Source organism: Coregonus lavaretus (genome assembly GCF_964263955.1).
Source record: "Coregonus lavaretus genome assembly, chromosome: 25".
In the NCBI taxonomy this organism is placed as follows: Eukaryota; Metazoa; Chordata; class Actinopteri; order Salmoniformes; family Salmonidae; genus Coregonus; species Coregonus lavaretus.
This window is the reverse complement of record NC_140012.1, coordinates 25,025,529-25,039,492: the sequence shown is the minus strand read 5'-3', so window position 1 is coordinate 25,039,492 and position 13,964 is coordinate 25,025,529. Positions and strand designations below refer to the sequence as shown.

At 44.0% G+C, this 13,964-nt stretch overlaps 1 protein-coding gene across 1 annotated transcript in view; it reads left to right on the top strand.

Moving 5' to 3' along the window:
- grid2ipb (glutamate receptor, ionotropic, delta 2 (Grid2) interacting protein, b) overlaps positions 1–10,028 on the top strand; it is a gene marked incomplete at both ends in the record, with an annotated part of 27,203 nt that extends 17,175 nt beyond the window's left edge. The window contains 15 exons of the mRNA XM_084141872.1: positions 679–830; positions 1,176–1,316; positions 1,776–1,873; positions 2,249–2,426; positions 2,737–3,056; positions 3,628–4,506; positions 4,626–4,713; positions 5,218–5,295; positions 5,572–5,768; positions 6,134–6,289; positions 6,799–6,885; positions 7,414–7,543; positions 7,638–7,756; positions 8,011–8,175; positions 9,957–10,028. Coding sequence (XP_083997998.1) covers positions 679–830; positions 1,176–1,316; positions 1,776–1,873; positions 2,249–2,426; positions 2,737–3,056; positions 3,628–4,506; positions 4,626–4,713; positions 5,218–5,295; positions 5,572–5,768; positions 6,134–6,289; positions 6,799–6,885; positions 7,414–7,543; positions 7,638–7,756; positions 8,011–8,175; positions 9,957–10,028 — 2,860 coding nt within the window. The remainder of the gene's footprint in view (positions 1–678; positions 831–1,175; positions 1,317–1,775; positions 1,874–2,248; positions 2,427–2,736; positions 3,057–3,627; positions 4,507–4,625; positions 4,714–5,217; positions 5,296–5,571; positions 5,769–6,133; positions 6,290–6,798; positions 6,886–7,413; positions 7,544–7,637; positions 7,757–8,010; positions 8,176–9,956) is intronic.
- Positions 10,029–13,964: the final 3,936 nt, after the last annotated feature.

Sequence of the window (13,964 nt, the reverse complement as noted above, 5' to 3'; positions counted from 1 at the left end):
TGCCTCACACATCAATAGTAAATATTACATACATTTTATGTTGACCTACCCTAAAAGAGAAACTCCTCTCATAATCTGACAGTTCCCTGCCAAATAACATCCTACCCCTCAATAATCTGCTTGAATCCTAATATGGTTCATTACATCTTATTACATGCACTAAATGTAAATTCTATAATTCTATACATTATATAATGGTAAACTTGTCTAATCTAAAGCAATACATGTTATTTTACAGAGTACAGAATCAAAGAGTCACCAAGACAAATTCCCTATCAACGTTACTGAATAGCAATAAACCTTTTCGAAAGTAGGATTTTCTTTTGATACTTTTATTTTAGCATGTCTGAGAAAGTAAACTTGCACACGTTAACAAGCTACCAGGTGCATGGGGAAAAAAGTATTCTTAATAATAAAAAGAAGAAAAACTCCAGCACACCGGTAGGAGTTGAGTTGTACCTCAGATAATGAGTTATACCTCCTGATGAAACATTGGTTAAAATATCTATTAAATTAATAAAGAATGAAGATTACCAGTGTGCTTGAGTTTTTATTTATTTTTATTTTAGCATGTTTTAAAATACTTTTATTGTAGCAACAAAAAAGTCAGATTTTGATTATTTGTCTGAGCTGTTCAGAAGTATCTAAAATGGTGACTTTGTCATTGTAAATGTTCAGGAACGTGGACACCCTGATTGTTGATGTGTTCCCGGTGTTGGACACTCCAGCCAAACAGGTGATCTGGCAGTTCATCTACCAGCTGCTGACCTACGAGGAGCAGGAACACTGTCAGAGCAAGATCTCACGCTTCCTGGGCTTCAAGACCGCAGGTGGGTTAGCCATTAGCCACATCTCTCTGCCTGCTTGGTTGAGTCTGTTGCGTGTGAGTGAGTTGAGTTAGAAGTGGGGTCTCTGTTTGGTTATGCTCTCACCGGTTTAGATTTTTATAAAATGTTTTGTCTTTCATAGTGGAAGATTGCTTTGCATCTTTACAGGCAAGGCTTGGCAGAGGCAAAAACTTAGACAGCTAGATATTACAATGAAAATAGCTGATGACTAGAGAATATATTTATTGTTCAGTGTGGTGGGATGTTCTTAGATATTTCCTCATGTCATTCTAATTAATTCTAATTCTTCTCTCTCTTTCTCTGTGTGTTTGTGTGTGTGTACAGCAGCAGAGCCTGAGCCAGAGCCAGGTGCAGGACAGGAGCACCACAGGAGGAGCAGCTCAGTGCGTGTGTCAGGTACCTCCTACAGAGGCCCCGTACGGGAGAGGAGCTCTGACGACTGCATCATCGGAACACACCTGGGAATGGGTACGAATGTGATCAGCTCAGCAACTCTTTGTCCTTATCCTTGATTGGAAGGGTTTCCTCTCAACCAGCCACTCCAGGGCTGAGGGTTGACTTGCTGCTTCTAACAGGGAATATCTATCCAAGCCTAGTATTGCATTAAGCCCATCTCTAGTCTCATAGGGCCAAATCCTAACTTGAGAAATGCCTACAGTAACTTGGAATTTAGCATAAACCACACATTGACGCCAATGGGAGATTTGCGCAGAAATTCAAATTACAGGTGTACTGTGTAGTGTACAGTAAATCTCAAGTTAGTATCTAGCCCACAGTTGTCAAAATGCACTAGGTCTCTGTTGCTTCTCCATGCTGTTAAGTACATTATGATGCATCCTGCTGTCTCCTGCTGTCTCCCCTCCTCTCTGGGCTTGAGAGGAGGTGGATCCTCATGACAGTTTGTCCCTGTCCTTCATGTGGACACAGGGATTCATGTGGATGCACCAGGGAGTGGGATTGGGACACCTGGAGAGAGACAGTGTGGAGACGGCACCTCCTTCCCAGAGTCCCCTGACCTGAATCACGTGGGTATAAAACTGCAACACAATGGTCAGCCATGCAGAGCCAGTGGTGCTAATTATGTGTGTACACCAGAGCCATCTATTTATTTATAAAGATAAATACCTACATGTCTCTGCTGTACTCCAATGCTTTTACCAGTGCTTTTGGAAACACTTTATCTGGACGTCTGCTCATGAACAGTCTGTAAATAGTATTACATAGTTACAGTATGTTAACATTTAAAAAAAGACAAATATGACGCATGTTGTTTAGGATTTTTACTCAAGGTTAACAAACTATCTAGTAATGATTCATAAAGAGTTTATAAGCAGACCTTGTGATAAACCGTTCCCAGTGCTTTGTGCTAATGTCCTGCTCACACCCCCTACGACCCCTAGATGGCAGGAGTGTACACAGAGCTGGAGAGTGTGTACACAGGGAAGAGTGCCATGAAGGCCATGCAACAGAGTCACAGTCGTTGCTCTCCACTGACCCTACCAGACTTTCAGGAGCTGGGACAGACTGACGCCTATGGCCAGTCTCCTGCTCGCTCCTCCCTCAGTCAAGGTAGCACAGGTAACACAGACACACACACACCCACTCACACACACCATTGACATGGCAACCACTTGAAGCCAATGGTCAGCATATCATAATGGTTACAACAACATCGCCATTAACGTTGTCACTCATGCTCGCTTTAAGGATGACAAATAAGATCATTTAAGATGGAACCCATGTGGTTTAAAGAGACTTCTTTAGAGTAAATTGAACAAACAGCTGCCACATGTGGGTCAAGTTTTATTTAAACCAAATAAAACGCTGAGTCACAAAGTCCTCTGTTAGACATCTTTGAAATAATGCAGTGTTTCTTCTCCCCCCACAGGGAACCGTAAATCAGGTCTGTCTCTGACATGGAAGGAGCCTCTGCCTGACCCTCTGTATGAGTTCTATCATGAGGGAACCATCCCGTCTCCCGGCAGCGCTGACTCCAACCCTTACGTGAGCCTGGAGAGCCCCCCTCCGTCTCCCCAGCACTCTGACGACCCCACCAGCCCCCTGTCCAGACGCAGGAAGCTCTTTACCTTCTCCAGACCGCCCCGGAGCAGGGACACAGACAGGTTCCTGGACGCTCTGAGTGAACAGCTGGGACACCGTGTCACTCTGGTGGACAACTTCCTCCCTGGAGAGAACGACTATGAGGAGGTGAGAGACAGAGACAGTATATGAAGAGATGGTCACTATGAGGAGGCGAGAGACCGAGACAATATATGAAGAGATAGTCACTATGAGGAGGTGAGAGAGCCAGAGTCACAATTAGACAATGTGAGCCCCAAGAGACTCCTGGAGAATTGGTGTGAAATGTTAATGATACCAGATCAAATTCGCCAACAGGCCATCCGTGCCTACAGTAGTGTCATTGTGTGAAGAAACTGTTATGTACAACAAATTATTAGAGAATCTACAGTGTAGTAAATACAATGTTTATGAATAGGATACAGACGGTACAGTATGTGAAGTTGTTATTGTGTCAACAGATACAGTATTTATGGAGTTGGAAAAGATTACATACATTATCGCCGTACAATAAAAGTTGATTATAAGGTTTGTGCAGACTATTCAGGATGCATACCGTGATAAAGTGACCATCAGATTATACAGTATGTGTGCGTCTGATTGTAAGGTTTCTGAACACTGTAGGTTATAAGATGTAAATCAGATGACATGGTGTGTCTGATTATAAAGTGTGAGATTGATGATTATCTGCTGTGTCCAGATGAGTTTCCAGGATGAGCAGGAAGTGAGCTACCTCCCCCGCCAGCTGAGCAGTGCCAGCAGTGAGGACCTCAGCAGCAACGATGACGCCACCTCCCTCACCTACTCCTCCGGCTCCGAACACATCCCCATCCCCCCGCCCCCCCAGAGCGCCCCGCCGCCTCCGCCCTTCCCCACCCCCCTACCTCCGCCACCATTCGGCTTCTCCGACCCCCTCCCCATTACCCCGGTCCTCTCTCACTTTTCCCCCGAACATATCCCCCGGGCGCGCATGGCCTTCCAGCCGCAGCACCCAATCATCCCCCCTCCCCCGCCCGCTCCACGGGCCTTCACGTACAACAGACCGACCATACACAAGGTGCTGCCGACCAAGGATGAGCTACAGGGCCGTTTCCACCACCAAGCGACCCAGATGACTCTCCCACTGGCCCCTTGCTACTCTCCCCAGCCCTCTCGCCCCAGGAACCTGCCCCGCCAGACCAGCCAGCCTCAGCCCCTGACCCAGCCCATCCTGTGTCCCCAGCCCTCCCCTCAGCTCAACAGGCAAAGCCAGCTCGCCCTCCAGAGGCACCACCAGCTTCACCACCAACCCTACCAGCCCCAGCTGAGCCACAGCCTGCCCCCCCAGGCCCCTCACCTGTCCCAGCCCCAGAGTTACCCTCCCCAGCCCCCTCACTCACAGACCTACGAGACCCCCATCTCAGTGTCAGAACTCCAGAAACACAAGGTGCCCCCACCGCCCCCTCCACCACTGCCGCCCCCCTGCGACCCGCCTCCACTGCCCAATTCCAGTCCCTGTGCTGGGGACACCAACCACATGAGTGTCAAGAGGCTACGCTGGGAGCAGGTGGAGAACTCTGAGGGGACCATCTGGGGACAGGTACTTGTGGAGTCTATTATACTACCCCGGGAACCTGGAATCAGTACTGTTTGTTGTTGTTGTTATTGTTGTTTTTGTTGTGTTAAGAAATGTATTGACAGATACTTTGTCTGACTTAGCTTGGAGAGGACCCTGACTATGACAAGCTGAGTGACATGGTGAAGTATCTCGATCTAGAGCTGCACTTTGGTACCCAACAGAGTTCCAGTAAGTTCTTTATTATGACCTCTTTTCATCAAACATCTCATAGTGTCCACCTCTATGATAGCATATTTTTTTATATTGTCCTTCTACCGTCATTGTCTCTGATTTGATATTTATTTATTTTAACAGGGAGTCCCATTGAGACTAAGGTCTCTTTTGCAAGGGAGTCCTGCATATATAATGCAATATAATGATTTTATATCATTGCTGTGTAAGAGTACATCACATTCATTAATTCAACATGGCTTGTTTTGTGTTTCATTGTATTGCTGATATTCCATGTTGTTCTTATGCCTTCACAGCTCACCAAGTTGTCCCATGGTCTACTAAACTCCTCCATTCACCTGCTCATCAAATCCATTCTCCATACGGCACCACCTCCCATCCCATCCCTCCCTCTCTTCTCTCATTACCCATCCATCTTTAGTGCCTGTTAGTGTTTCCAACCCTGGTGCCTGGAGAGCAGCATCCTTACACTGTGATTAAATGTGTCAGTCTCTCTTCCAGAGCCAGTCTTCCTGCCCGAGAGCTTTAAAAAGAAAGACGTGGTAGAGATTCTGTCTTATAAGAAGGCCTACAACGCCTGTGAGTATGACCATGCCGTAGCCCCCAGGGATCTGAACCTTTATCTCAATGATCTGAACTTACCCTCTAGGGCCAGGTGGCTCAAACACGGGTTTTTACAGAAGCAATTGAATGGTGTTGTTGTTGTTTTTGATCAATGAAGGTCTGTATTTATTGTCAATGACTGTTTTGTACTGTGTTTTCTGTGAACCCCAGGAAGAGTATCAGTTGCTAATGTAACAGATCCAAATAAACCTTGTCTCCTCCATCCCTCCATTCCATTCCTCCTCTCCCCAGCCATCCTGATCGCCCACCTGAAGCTGTCTCCAGGTGAGCTGCGCAAGGTACTGATGACAATGACCACAGACAGGCTAGAGCCGGCCCACATCAAGCAGCTGCTGCTCTACGCCCCCGATGACCAGGAGGTCAAACAGTACCAACGCTTCGACCAGGACTCCGCCAAACTCAGCGACCCTGACCAGTTTGTCCTGCAGGTAACTGAGACACTGTTGTGTCAATGTGTCCCAAATGGTGGGTCGGGAGCCACTGGTGGTTTCAGCCAATGACATTGTCTATATTGGCCCAGTCAATCCCTCTAGGCCAGGGGTGTTCAACTCTTATCCTACGATGTCCAGAGACTGCTGGCTTTCTGTTCTATCTGATAATTAACTGGTGTGCCAGGTGAACTGGCTTAGAGGTCCAGAGTTGAGTTTGAGGGCTCTAGGCTGTGGCTAGAATGTTAAAAAATATATATTTCAGTATTTTACTGTATAAAATAGTAGTAGTTTACTACAGTAGTATGCTACTATACTAGCAATAGTAACAATATTTTTCAAGTTCATAATCTGTGTGTGCCCAGATGCTGATGGTCCCTGAGTATAAGACTCGTCTGCGGAGCCTCCATTTTAAGACGACCCTGCAGGAGAAGACAGAGGAGATGAAGGCTGGATACGAATGTATCTACAAGGCCTCAGTGGAACTCAGGAGCAGCAAGAAACTGGCCAAGATCCTCGAGGTAATAAAACTACTGTAACTCGCTCGATGAGAGTGGAATATAGTAGCTTAATGATTGAGAAATGGCAAACAACTATCTTGTTTATTTCATATTATTTATGGTACTGTGCTGTCAAAATCTAAGGTTATTAAAGAACCAGGATGATTTAAGACCAAAGAACCAAGATGATTCAGTTAAGAATTGCAATTTTGAAGATTTGTCTGTCTGTAAAATCATATAGGATAAGGTAATAAGAAACAGACTCAGAGGTACGCATAATGTTTTTTATCATGTCCTGTGGTCCTCTGGTCCTATCATGTATCGTGGTCCTCTGTAGCTCAGCTGGTAGAGCACGGCGCTTGTAACGCCAAGGTAGTGGGTTCGATCCCCGGGACCACCCATACACAAAAAAAATGTATGCACGCATGACTGTAAGTCGCTTTGGATAAAGGCGTCTGCTAAATGGCATATTATTATTATTATGTCGTGTTACCTGTAAACTGTTTCTAAACCTCTGTTTCTGTCGACAGTTTGTGCTGGCAATGGGGAATTACCTGAATAATGGTCAACCCAAGACAAACAAAACCACTGGCTTTAAGATAAACTTTCTCACTGAGGTATGGATGGATGTTCATGCTCTCACAGACTGTGATTTAACCTCATTTGCCTCTATAGCAGTGGTTCTCAAACCTCTCCTCTGGGAAACCCAGACGTTTCTCAATTTTGTTGTAGCCCTGAACTAACTCACCTGATTCACCTAGTCAAGGGCTTGAGGATTAGTTGACAATTTGTATCAGGTGTGCTAGCTGTGGAATAGTTAAACTACATGGAACGAGAGGTTTGTATCAGGTGTGCTAGCTGTGGAATAGTTAAACTACATGGAACGAGAGGTTTGTATCAGGTGTGCTAGCTGTGGAATAGTTAAACTACATGGAACGAGAGGTTTGTATCAGGTGTGCTAGCTGTGGAATAGTTAAACTACATGGAACGAGAGGTTTGTATCAGGTGTGCTAGCTGTGGAATAGTTAAAATACATTGAACGACTTGGGGTCCCCGAGGAGAGGTTTGATAACCCCTTGTGTTATCTTTGCCTTGGAGTTGACCTCTTTCTAATGCCAAATCCTATCGCACCTTCCTTCTTACAGCTCAGCACCACTAAAACAGTGGATGGTAAATCCACCTTCCTCCACATTCTTGCCAAATCGCTATGCCAACACTTCCCGGAACTGCTGAACTTTGCCAGGGACCTTACAACCGTGCCACTCGCAGCCAAAGGTACAGTAAGACGATACCCCACAATGTTCTTTACCTGGCTCTGTCCTTCAGCTGGACTCTGAGGTTCACTTTTTTTATTGAAATTTCTCTGCAGTGAATCAGCGAGTCCTGACAGCTGAGCTGGGTGACCTCCACTCCACCATCCAGGACATCAGGACAGCCTGTCAGATGATCCCTGCCACGGCTGAGGACCACTTCGCTGCCGTCATGAGTGTATCTTTTTATCAACAACAACAAAGCCCTTCACAACAGAACATGTCACACGCACATATAATCATAGTACACAGTATAGTTAGCGTGTGCTACACAGTAACACACTGTAGTAATTAGTAGTAAGTAATTACACTGTAATTGTATATAATTACACCATAAATAACAATAGTCAGGATATTACTAGTCAGAATGTTTCACTGTGCTTCAAATGGTCTGACAGTTTGACGGTTTTACCCTTGATCCTGGAGATAAAGGGCTTCCTGGAGAACAGTCACCCAGCGGTTCAGTCTCTGGACTCTCTGCAGCTGAGAGCCATGGACGAGTTCACTAAGGTGGCCTCTTACTTCGGCGAGGACAGCAAGGCCACCTCCACAGAGGCCTTTTTCGCAATTTTCGCTGAGTTTACTTCCAAGTTTGAGGTGAGCCGGTAGCCATAGTGATGCCCTTGATACAGTGAGGGAAAAATGTATTTGATCCCCTGCTGATTTTGTACGTTTGCCCACTGACAAAGATATGATCAGTCAGGTTTATTTGAACAGTGAGAGACAGAATAACAACAAAAAAATCCAGAAAAACGCATGTCAAAAATGTTATAAATTGATTTGCATTTTAATGAGGGAAATAAGTATTTGAACCCTCTGCAAAACATGACTTAGTACTTGGTGGCAAAACCCTTGTTGGCAATCACAGAGGTCAGACGTTTCTTGTAGTTGGCCACCAGGTTTGCACACATCTCAGGAAGGATTTTGTCCCACTCCTCTTTGCAGATCTTCTCCAAGTCATTAAGGTTTCGAGGTTGACGTTTGGCAACTCGAACCTTCAGCTCCCTCCACAGATTTTCTATGGGATTAAGGTCTGGAGACTGGCTAGGCCACTCCAGGACCTTAATGTGTTTCTTATTGAGCCACTCCTTTGTTGCCTTGGTCGTGTGTTTTGGGTCATTGTCATGCTGGAATACCCATCCACGACCCATTTTCAATGCCCTGGCTGAGGGAAGGAGGTTCTCACCCAAGATTTGACGGTACATGGCCCCGTCCATCGTCCCTTTGATGCGGTGAAGTTGTCCTGTCCCCTTAGCAGAAAAACACCCCCAAAGCATAATGTTTCCACCTCCATGTTTGACGGTGGGGATGGTGTTCTTGGGGTTATAGGCGGCATTCCTCCTCCTCCAAACACGGCGAGTTGAGTTGATGCCAAAGAGCTCGATTTTGGTCTCATCTGACCACAACACTTTCACCCAGTTCTCCTCTGAATCATTCAGATGTTCATTGGCAAACTTCAGACGGGCCTATATATGTGCTTTCTTGAGCAGGGGGACCTTGGATTTCAGTCCTTCACGGCGTAGTGTGTTACCAATTGTTTTCTTGGTGACTATGGTCCCAGCTGCCTTGAGATCATTGACAAGATCCTCCCGTGTAGTTCTGGGCTGATTCCTCACCGTTCTCATGATCATTGCAACTCCACGAGGTGAGATCTTGCATGGAGCCCCAGGCCGAGGGAGATTGACAGTTCTTTTGTGTTTCTTCCATTTGCGAATAATCGCACCAATTGTCACCTTCTCACCAAGCTGCTTGGCGATGGTCTTGTAGCCCATTCCAGCCTTGTGTAGGTCTACAATCTTGTCCCTGACATCCTTGGAGAGCTCTTTGGTCTTGGCCATGGTGGAGAGTTTGGAATCTGATTGATTGATTGCTTCTGTGGACAGGTGTCTTTTATACAGGTAACAAGCTGAGATTTGCCCATACACAAAAATGTATGCACGCATGACTGTAAGTCGCTTTGGATAAAAGCGTCTGCTAAATGGCATATTATTATTATTATTATTATTAGGAGCACTCCCTTTAAGAGTGTGCTCCTAATCTCAGCTCGTTACCTGTATAAAAGACTCCTGGGAGCCAGAAATCTTTCTGATTGAGAGGGGGTCAAATACTTATTTCCCTCATTAAAATGCAAATCAATTTATAACATTTTTGACATGCGTTTTTCTGGATTTTTTTGTTGTTATTTTGTCTCTCACTGTTCAAATAAACCTACCATTAAAATTATAGACAGATCATTTCTTTGTCAGTGGGCAAACGTACAAAATCAGCAGGGGATCAAATACTTTTTTCCCTCACTGTAGGTGTCTGACCGTACAATTTGACAGCATTCAAGTGCATCTGTGACTTATGTATAATGATGATTGGTTCATGTTTTCCAGAGAGCACTGAATGAGACCCAGGCCACAGAGAACCCCTGCAGCCCCAGAGTGGCCTCTCCCCTGGCCTGGTAGAGACGAGAGACTGGATAACCCCTCTGCTCTCCTCAACCAAAGTGCCAAGACAACACAAAGAAACAGTTACAGCTACTGGGACACAAACAACATGATCTTCAACACTGCGGAATGACCTATGGCCAGGAGTTCATCCTGACCATGTGATCTGACCAGAAAGAACACTGAGCCCTAGGGCCCACAGTTGTCCCTGGTAAGGTCAAGTGGCACAATAAATTAGTAATGAAGATTAATATGTTTAGATAATAGGAGTATATATTTGATATTGGATTATATGAAATTTAAATTATATTGAAATTGTAAAGCATAGATGTATATGAAAAAGACCATGACATTTTAGATGGCATATAGTCAAACGTATATGAATGTTATCTAGAGCTGAGCACTCTATTCTACAGATGGACTTGATCTGCAGTGCACAACAGAAACTCATATGCCATTAATACATACTCACTGCCTCTTAGATTATGTGATGATAGAATGCAGTATTAACCTACCAAAACAAAAAATAATGCCACACTCCTGAGGGTTTTAAGTGTTTTACAGTATGATGTAACCACATGAAATAAGAGGGTTAACCCACTGGGGCTAATATATGAATAGCTGCTAACGGAAAGACATCAATTCATTTTAGCATTGAGTGGTCTAGGCGGCTCTTTCTGTCACTGTGGTTGTTACTGATGAACCGTCCATCTCACTGCCATAACTGCACCTGTATTTTTATCTTGTTTTAGAACAACTGTTCACTGTTTTCTGATGTTCATTTAAAGCTGTTTTGATGGTATTTCTTTAGTACTGTACGGGTTTCTACTTTCCCTCCATAATTCCTTTTTACATTGGAATTTCAGTCAGAGCTGCCATCCAATGAAAATACAGATGTATTTATTTACAGACCTATTGTACCAGGCTTGCAATTTGTCATCATGTTCAAACAGACACTGCTACACATTTAAATCTTGCCACTAGTGCAGTACAGTGTTGACAACTGTCCAAAGCATTTGCATGTTGATATAGGTGTTGTTTTGTGTTAAAATAATTGTATATCTGGATTTGTTTACTTTTATTCTATTCTGACAAGTTGGGTCTGAAATGTAGGCCTATTATAACATTTGGTCGATTTAAGTTTATTGTTCATTTATTTAAATGTTTATTTTGTAAATGTGTGTTTTATATGTTTTCATTGATATTATTGGAGTACTTTGTATAGTAAAAAAAATATTGACTTTTTATGTTGGCCATATGGTTGCTTCTGGATCAGTTGTATTTCTTTTGGATCTGTAAAAAGACATGAATGCTTGACAAATAAAACTGCTTGATACCCTCGAGCTTCTTTGGCGCTAATGACAATCATGGACCAAATGAAGTGGAATTTGTCTCGTGGTGATGCATTTGCCATAGGAACGGGGAAGTGAAGTGAAATGAAAAACATTACTTGTTTCAAAAAAGTCTAAAAAAATAAATAGCGGAAAAGTGGTGCGTCCATATGTGTTCACCCTCTTTGCTATGAAGCCCCTAAATAAGATCTGGTGCAACCAATTACCTTCAGAAGTCACATAATTAGTTAAATAAAGTCCACCTGTGTGCAATCTAAGTGGCACATGATCTGTCACATGATCTCAGTATATATACACCTGTTCTGAAAGGCCCCAGAGTCTGCAACACCACTAAGCAAGGGACACCACCAAGCAAGCGGCACCATGAAGACCAAGGAGCTCTCCAAACAGGTCAGGGACAAAGTTGTGGAGAAGTACAGATCAGGGTTGGGTTATAAAAAAATATCTGAAACTTTGAACATCCCATGGAGCACCATTAAATCCATTATTAAAAAATTGAAAGAATATGGCACCACAACAAACCTGCCAAGAGAGGGCCGCCCACCAAAATTAACAGCCCAGGCAAGGAGGGCACTAATCAGAGAGGCAACAAAGAGACCAAAGATAACCCTGAAGGAGCTGCAAAGCTCCACAGCGGAGATTGGAGTATCTGTCCATAGGACCACTAATAATAATAATAATAATAATAATAATAATAATAATAATAATAATATGCCATTTAGCAGACGCTTTTATCCAAAGCGACTTACAGTCATAACTAAGCCGTACACTCCACAGAGCTGGGCTTTACGGAAGAGTGGTCAGAAAAAAGCCATTGCTTAAAGAAAAAAATAAGCAAACACGTTTGGTGTTTGCCAAAAGCCATGTGGGAGACACCCCAAACATATGGAAGAAGGTACTCTGGTCAGATGAGACTAAAATTCAGCTTTTTGGCCATCAAGAAAAACGCTATGTCTGGATGAAAACCAAACACCTCTCATCACCCCGAGAACACCAATCCCCCCAATGTTTTTAATCGGCAGGGACTGGGAAACTGGTCAGAATTTAAGGAATGATGGATGGCGCTAAATACAGGGAAATTCTTGAGGGAAACCTGTTTCAGTCTTCCAGAGATTTGAGACTGGGACGGAGGTTCACCTTCCAGCAGGACAATGACCCTAAGCATACTACTAAAGCAACACTTGAGTGGTTTAAGGGGAAACATTTAAATGTCTTGGAATGGCCTAGTCAAAGCCCAGACCTCAATCCAATTGAGAATCTATGGTATGACTTAAAGATTGCTGCACACCAGCGGAACCCATCCAACTTGAAGGAGCTGGAGCAGTTTTGCCTTGAAGAATGGGCAAAAATCCCAGTGGCTAGATGTGCCAAGTTTATAGAGACATACCCCAAGAGACTTGCAGCTGTAATTGCTGCAAAAGGTGGCTTGACAAAGTATTGACTTTGGGGGGGTGAATAGTTATGCATGCTCAAGTTCTGTTTTTTTGTCTTATTTCTTGTTTGTTTCACAAAAATATTTAGCATCTTCAAAGTGGTAGGCATGTTGTGTAAATCAAATTATACAAACCCTCCAAAAATCCATTTTAATTCCAGGTTGTATGGCAACAAAGTAGGAAAAACGCCAAGGGGGGTGAATACTTTCACAAGCCACTGTATATCCCAAATGTATCATTCATTTGATGGAGGTATGTTGATAGTTAACTATTTTACTTTGCTTTGATGATCTATAATAGCCTATTGCTATTCGTATTATAAGTTGCATTTGTTTGGTTTTAGTTCTCATCAGAAGTTCTCCACATGATTCTGGAAGATCTGAATGACATGAAGAAAAGCCCAAAGTAAGATTTCCTCTGACTCATCATTGAGGCATGGTCCTTGCTTTGCTCTGTTATCGGACTGTGGTTGTTTTTGGCCCACTGAAGGAGGTGCGTATCCTGGTGGTGTCTCATTGCGTGCCGAGTAATATGTTCCCATCGTGGGTTACCGCTTCGTGACGCTGCCCCTTAGCCTTCAGGACCCCACCCCACAGACCCAGCCCGTAGAGACCCTGGTCCCAGACAGCCTGGCCATGATCTGTGCATGCCTACTCAAACGCAGGGCAAAGGAGATGCTAAACACTTGTGGTGAATGTCCACATCATTGTTACATGTCAATTTGTCCACATCACAGACATACCCATTTTAAGACAAATCCATAATTTCCTTTGTAAGGTATTTTGATATGATGTATGTAAGCCCTCCACATTTTTTGGTATCTTTGAGGAGGGGAGTGTCACAGGCCTGTCGTGTGTGTGTGTTGTTCTATAACAGGGGTATTCAACTCTTACCCTACGAGGTCCAGAGCCTGCTAGTTTTGTTTTACCTGAATTGCACACACCTGGTGTCCCAGGTCTTAAATCAGTCCCTGATTAGAGGGGAGCAATGAAAAAATGCAGTGGAACTGGCATTGAGGTCTAGATTTGAGTTTGAGGGTTCAATAGGTTAGCTGTTCAGTGTGTGTGTGTGATTCTATAGGGTAACTATTCAGTGTATCTGTGTGTGTTACAGGATAGCACTTCAGGCAGGACGCTCAGGAGCAGGCTTTACTGTTAGAGGAGGATACA